Source organism: Theobroma cacao, chromosome 2 (genome assembly GCF_053813885.1).
Source record: "Theobroma cacao isolate CCN51 chromosome 2, ASM5381388v1, whole genome shotgun sequence".
Classification (NCBI taxonomy): domain Eukaryota; kingdom Viridiplantae; phylum Streptophyta; class Magnoliopsida; order Malvales; family Malvaceae; genus Theobroma; species Theobroma cacao.
The window spans coordinates 10,764,124-10,770,685 of record NC_142640.1 but is presented as its reverse complement, the minus strand read 5'-3'; the positions used below and the strand labels follow the sequence as shown (position 1 = coordinate 10,770,685).

The 6,562-nt window shown below is 33.9% G+C and overlaps 1 protein-coding gene across 1 annotated transcript; it reads right to left on the bottom strand.

Annotated features, from left to right (window-relative positions):
• Nucleotides 1-4,837: 4,837 nt before the first annotated feature.
• PSB27 (photosystem II family protein) lies at nt 4,838-5,595 on the bottom strand. The gene has a single exon (XM_007043475.3). The coding sequence runs from the start codon at nt 5,537-5,539 to the stop codon at nt 5,021-5,023; it is 519 nt and encodes a 172-aa protein (XP_007043537.1). The 5' UTR covers nt 5,540-5,595; the 3' UTR covers nt 4,838-5,020.
• Nucleotides 5,596-6,562: the final 967 nt, after the last annotated feature.

Below are 6,562 nucleotides of genomic sequence, written 5' to 3'. Positions count from 1 at the left end.
AAAAAAAAGGTTCATTGCGGAACATGTAGAAAATCCACTTAGCGAAACTTGCCACCGATTACGACCTCAATTATCTGACAGTACTTTATACCATCAATTAAGCAATAGAAGCAGGAACATTGGATACAATACACAAATATCATAAGCCCTAGTAAAAAGTAAGACCATCTTATCCTCATAAGAGAAAAAGGGAAGAAAACAAAAGAAAATAAGGGAAATTTTGGACATGTCAATCTTGAATTGAGACCATCTTGCCATCTAATTGTTTTCAATGTCCTAATGTCCTTTTTCAACATGTGACTGGTCCTAGCTAAACGTTTATATGTTAGTCTAACTACCTTTTATTTGTTCCTATTTGAACATATGTTAGTCCTAACTACCTTTTTTTTTAGGTGATTAATCCTAACTACCTGAGGATGAAAACTAGGCTTTTAATTCCTGCTACCTATATATGCCATCTAAAACCTTGGTGGTAGTAGAAATCCAATTTTTAAAATAATCCAAGGGAGAAGGTCAAGTGTAATCTTATTCTTATGAGGCCGATATTATGGTTTAAGAAAGCAAGGTATTTATTCCATAAAACAAGAAGATAGATAGATAGAGAGATTTAATTGTGAATCTAGTTGTGAATCTAGTAATTAATAATAATAAATACAAAAATAGTGTAGGAAGATTCTTAATGTGCAGACATGTTTCGGCAGCCAAATTAGCCCATCTATCTAGTGGCAGTCAATTTAAGTGCATCAAGTAGCAATTAAAAAAAAAAGGGCATGGAATTTGCAATAAGAGAGAAAAAAATTATTACCGATCTGAATGATTGAAACTGTGGTTTGAGACGAGGAGGGATCTTAAAGAGAAAGCGAGAGGTTTCTCAACTTTGATGTAGTAGATGATAGCTTGGAGACAATCGTATCAATAACAGATCTTTTTCACAGTGTGAATATTCTTAAGATAATGAGATTAAATCATTCCAATTTCACTAAAATTAAACAACATTATAATAATCTCATGGTGCATCACGTCACAGCAATATTATCCACAAAACGCAATAACAATTGCAGTAGGATATGGTGTCACAGTCCCTTCGTCATCTCCCATTAACAGCCCATTAATATTCTCACCTATTGCTTAAGTCAAACGCCTAACATGCATGTGGGGACTCCATCAAACATGATCAATTTATTTGAAACTATGGAAAGATTGCAACATTTTTTTTACAAAGATAATCTAATAGCAGCCTTAAAGTCTACTACGAACTTATTATAAACATGTTTAGATTGTAAGTAGTGGTTGAGAAAACAGGAAAGCAAATGTTCCCATTTTATTCAAATATCAAGTGCAATTGCATGCAACTGTTATGGTTGGAGAGCCAACCCCCTTATGTCTTCTCTTTGAGTTTGATCCAGTAAAATTTTAGGCCAAGTTTTTTGGGTACCCTATATTACTGAATTTATTTAATTAATAATTTAAAGTTCAAAAACCACCTGGCAAATGGCAGAAGAGAGGTTATATATAGTCGTTTTTTTTCTCCAATCATGATTTTTTCTTTTTGATTTTGATGCAGTAGAAGCTCAACAGCAACTAATAGAAATCATGTCAAATGAACAGGCCCCAACCGCCCCTTTCACCCCGCATCGACTGAAGACGTTAAATGCATGCAGCTATAAAGGAGAATAAAGCATGTAGCATAAAATATATAATAGAGGATAAAGTTGAAAAGAACTTATGGTACTTTTTCCGACAAAAAGCTTTTCTTTCCTCTGGGTGAGGAAGCGACAATGCGGTTCTCTTAGCCCATAATTATGCGAGGTATTTCGACCTCATTTCACCTACTTAATTAACCCCCCCCCTTTTTTGTTTTTAATGTGAAAGAGGTTTTTTATTTCGGGGGGCGGGGGGTGCATGGACTATAATTTCAACCACTGTCAACTCTCTGCTATTGTAATTTTTAAGTCAATGGCGGCATTTACTCAACAGCACAGAACCATTTATGTCCTTATCTCTCCGCAATCAAAGGAAATACTTCGCTTCAAGTTCAAGGGAGGGAGGACTAGTAAAATCGAACCCCAATTAAATTGACCATGTCCAAAGCTCCGGGCAATGTGGCGCCCAAATTAATCCTAGTCTCCCGCTTGTATCTTCTTCCCAAATGACAAAAAGTTGGTTAATATTTTAGCCCAAATTTAAGGAGCAATTAGAATGACAATCTCAAGAGCTTTGCTTTCGCCTCTAGTAGTTGAGTTGTCATCGTACAAATTTGTGACTGTTATTCATAAATGAGTTTTGCATTGGAGATTTGACATGTTCATATTTATATATATATATATATATATATATATATATATATATATATATATATATTTTAACTTTCTATTATATTATGATTCAGTTTTCCCATGTTTTACATCCGCGCGCTCTTAAAATTCTTTTTTCTCCTTTCTTTCCTGCTTACCTGCAGATCCAAGGGACAGCGACTTGAACGGCATTCCCTTTATTTGCACCTGATACATTGAACTCAATGACAATGTTGAGATAATAATCCGTATACACAAGCAAAGTCAAAATTAAGATAAAGATAAAATCAAAAACCATAGGCTATATCTGCCAATGTTGGCTGGTCAAATGTAACGGAATCGGGTTGAAAATTCGCTAAGAACAAATGAAATAAGATAAGGTCTTCCGTCCCACTCTCCATTCCAATGCAGAATTCTCGATAGCATCTCCCTCGTCACTTGCCATCTTTAGCCAAAAATGTCATGACAATTGTGCTTGCACTTTTCCTTCTATGATTATTGTTTACCCATGTGCTAAACACAGGCTTTAAACCCAGCCCAGGCAATGCCAGCCAACAGCATGAAATGGACCTCCTAATTGTCAGTGCATGCTTTGATCCATTAACATGGTTGAACTTCAACACAGTTAAGATTTCGACCCAGCCTTACTGTGATATACAAAGTTCACCAGCACCCACCACTTCTTCACAAATGCGTACAATTGCTTTTGCCATTCGGTCCTTTTATTAAAAACTAGCAACACCCCTTGCGTTTGATTGCGAGAAGTTATAATGTTTATATATATATATATATATATTTATATATTAATTCATTCTTTTGGTATATATTTGATGAGTTTCTAAAAAATTATTATAAAATATAATTTTTAAAAAATATATCTAGAAAAGAAAAAACAAAGAAGACAACAATGAAAGAAAGAAAACCTAATAGTAGACAAGAACCATATATTTTTTAATCTTCTCCCTCTATTTGTTTATATTCTTTTTATTCTTTTTTTTTCTTGTTTCTTTGCTATCCATGTCTCTTTTTTGTTACGTCAAAGATAATCCAACAACAAATCCTACAAAATAAGATATAAGAATTTAACGTGATTCAACACTTCAACATATCTACATTTCTAAATGAAAGAAAATATTTACTAATTGTAAGGAATTACAACCATGTACAAATCATCAACACTCAAATTAACTCAGCTCATGAACCAATCCCAATATTGAACTCACAAAACACTCACAATTCACAAACTCAAATTTGCAGCAGAACTTTCGCTCAATCTCAACAAACTTCAATCAATATCAAACATTTGCACTCATAATCGCTCTGCCTTAGCCACGTGAGATATCTACAGACCAAACCTTATAAACCATACAACTCTGCTTGCATCTTTCTCTCATGCCTCACCCTATGGAGAGTCTCTATTTATAAGCCCATTAACTTGCCAGCCAAAAATTCATTTCCTCCTAGTATTCTTGCGCGCTTAACAAATTATCTATTAAAAAACATTGATTACCAAGTAATATCTTCCAATCAATAAAAAAAATCCAATCTAAATCTTTTGGAATTTGAGTTATGATTTCTAACATCTTTTACCTAAAGATCTAAAACTCTTTCACTCAATATCAAAATGTAAATTATGTATACATGATTAATTTTAAAAAAAATATATTTTAAATTATAACTTTTTATTGGTAATATTTAGAAAAAATAGAAAGAGGGGAAAACAAAGAATGGAAAAGAGAAAAAGACACACATATAATGCAAATTTATTGATTAAAAGTGTATACTTATTATTTTGAAGAGTTAAGGGTGTATACTTGATAAAGTACTCCTCGAATCATCTTAAATTATAATTCTAAAAAAAATAAAAAAGAGGAAAAATAAATGTTTATATTTTTAATCTAAAGCCCAAAATTGTATTTTTCAAGGAAAGCCCAAAAAAAATACTTCATAATCTATGCTTGTCCCATTTAATTTCATGCAATAACAGATATATGTGATGCTTGATATCGTTAATATGTTATATTTTCTTGCCTAATTGAAAAAATTAGTCCCTTTGAATCTTTAAAATTGGATTTGAGCTGATGCAACACCAATATGGGTTTATTTAGATCAAAACTAACCCTTGAGTAGTTGAAAATTAAAAGTCACATAATTTTTAATTTAAATGAAAATGCTAAGCTACCGGAGTTTAGTACTTCCTAATTGGCGGCAATTGACCCAACACTTACCAGTTTCCACCTTAAATCAAAGTGCTACATGGTTTAAACTTTGCAAATTAAAAATTCCAAGGCAACAACTCTTTGATTAGCAAAAGAAGTACAAATACTTAGTAATTGAAATCTATTTTGTTTTGTGTCAAATTTTGAGAGAGTAACTAACTTTTGGGAAGACAAATCGCAATTTAATCTTCGAAATTACCAAATGCAGCTTAAGCATTTTTGTTCTTCAATTCCGAGATGTTAAGAGTGATATCAATAAACTCAAAATCTGGAAGACAATCTATAGTTCCTAATATATATACATATATATATAGTAATAACTAATTTATAACATCACAGGAAAACTCTACCATTGAATCGGAGATTTCTCTTCTCATAACTCACAAACTGAACCTCGATATGCAATCTTAAACTCGATAAATTAAATACCATTTAAGCAGTTAAATCTTGTAGTTTAATAAACAAAAAGAATCCGGCTTCCCTTGATGGGGTCGAGACCACCGTTGCTTATCTTCCTCGCAATAATGCTTTCTCTGCAGTGTCCATCTCTTCAAGAATCCTAGCCTTTCTCTTTGCTGGGATTGGGGCAGTCGGTCCAAAGCTAATGTAATGACCAGAAACAGCATTCAATGCTGAGTAAATATCACGGAAAGAAGCTCTACCAAGCAAAGCTTTCTCTCTTCTGTACTTTGCCACCCAAGAATTTGATGTCTCTCTAAGTTCAGCCACAGCGGCAGCAACATTGGGATCGTTCTTGTCCATATTGATGGTGCTTCTCACTTTGTTGATCACTACTTCAGTCTCTTTCACGTACTCCTCATCCGAGGCAGCAAATGCTGCTGTCACTGGCAGAATCCCTGCAAGCGACAGAGTTGTGGTGGTGGTGGCAGCCAGGGTCAAGAATTGGCGCCTTAAAGGTTGTTGTTGTGGTGGCGGATGTGGTTGTGCGGCAGAGGCGGCTTTAGCTTTGATGGGAAGGAGAGGTTTGAGTTTGGAAGTTGGGGTTAACAGCGTTGGAGAGGCCATTACGGTTTTTGGTTATGGTGGAGAGAAAGGGTGGATTGCGTTTGTAGTTAGGGGAATGAAGAGAGAAGTGGGTTTGTGCCACGTGGGCTTATCACCTTATCTAAATTTTAGCTTCATGGATGAGAGAGTACCCAATGACATCATAGATTTAGATCTACCATTGTCCAAGCGGCAACACCCAAGAGATGAAATTGTTTTAAGTCTTGACCACATGGAAAATTGTTCCCCATTTTTGCTTTTGACAATCATGGGATTGAATGCTTGGAGATGCACGATCCTGGGCAAACCCGCAGCTCTTGGGAAACTCATCCCTCACTCCTTAGTTACTAGCTTTGTTATTAGCTACAAGTCTTAATAAGCATATCGCAAGTGATCCCATATTGGAGAAAACTTGGTGCTAGTGCCTTACTTTTACTCTTTTTTTTTTTTTATTGTTTATGCTTTATGACCTAATTACTCAGCTAGAGTCAAACCTGATATCTCATTATTAATTAATAGAATAAACCTCTGCAATTCGCTGGGGATTTTTGGAATTTTTTAACACCCTTCCAATACTTTGGTAAAGTAAAAAAAAAAAAAAAACATTCTCTAACTTGAAACTTTTTATGTTAGAAAATTTTCACTCTTTTGACAATCATGGGATTGAATGTTTGGAATTGTGATTTTTTTGCCACCTTTTTAAAATCAATTCTGTCTATTTTCTTTTCTTTTTCATGTAGATAATAAATGCAATAATGTTGAACCAATGAACATAGCATAATAAAATGTGAGAGAAATTAAACTCCACATATACCTCTATTTGATTATTTATATTTCCTTCCTTGACTTCTTGTTTTCTTTCATGTTTTTGGATTTGAATTCGGCCTTAAAGTTTGGGTTTGAACATATGAGTGGGCTTAAATTGGGACTAAATCCAAGTTGCCCACCTCTTTTCGTTTTTTCTGCTACTAACGGCTTGATTAACTTAATTTTTTTTAATTTAAAAGTTATTATGAAATTATTATAAAGTTATTATGAAAAATA

Bases quoted from the DNA above. Each gene is read 5' to 3' on its own strand.
- PSB27 (XM_007043475.3), bottom strand. From the start codon at position 5,539: ATGGCCTCTCCAACGCTGTTAACCCCAACTTCCAAACTCAAACCTCTC.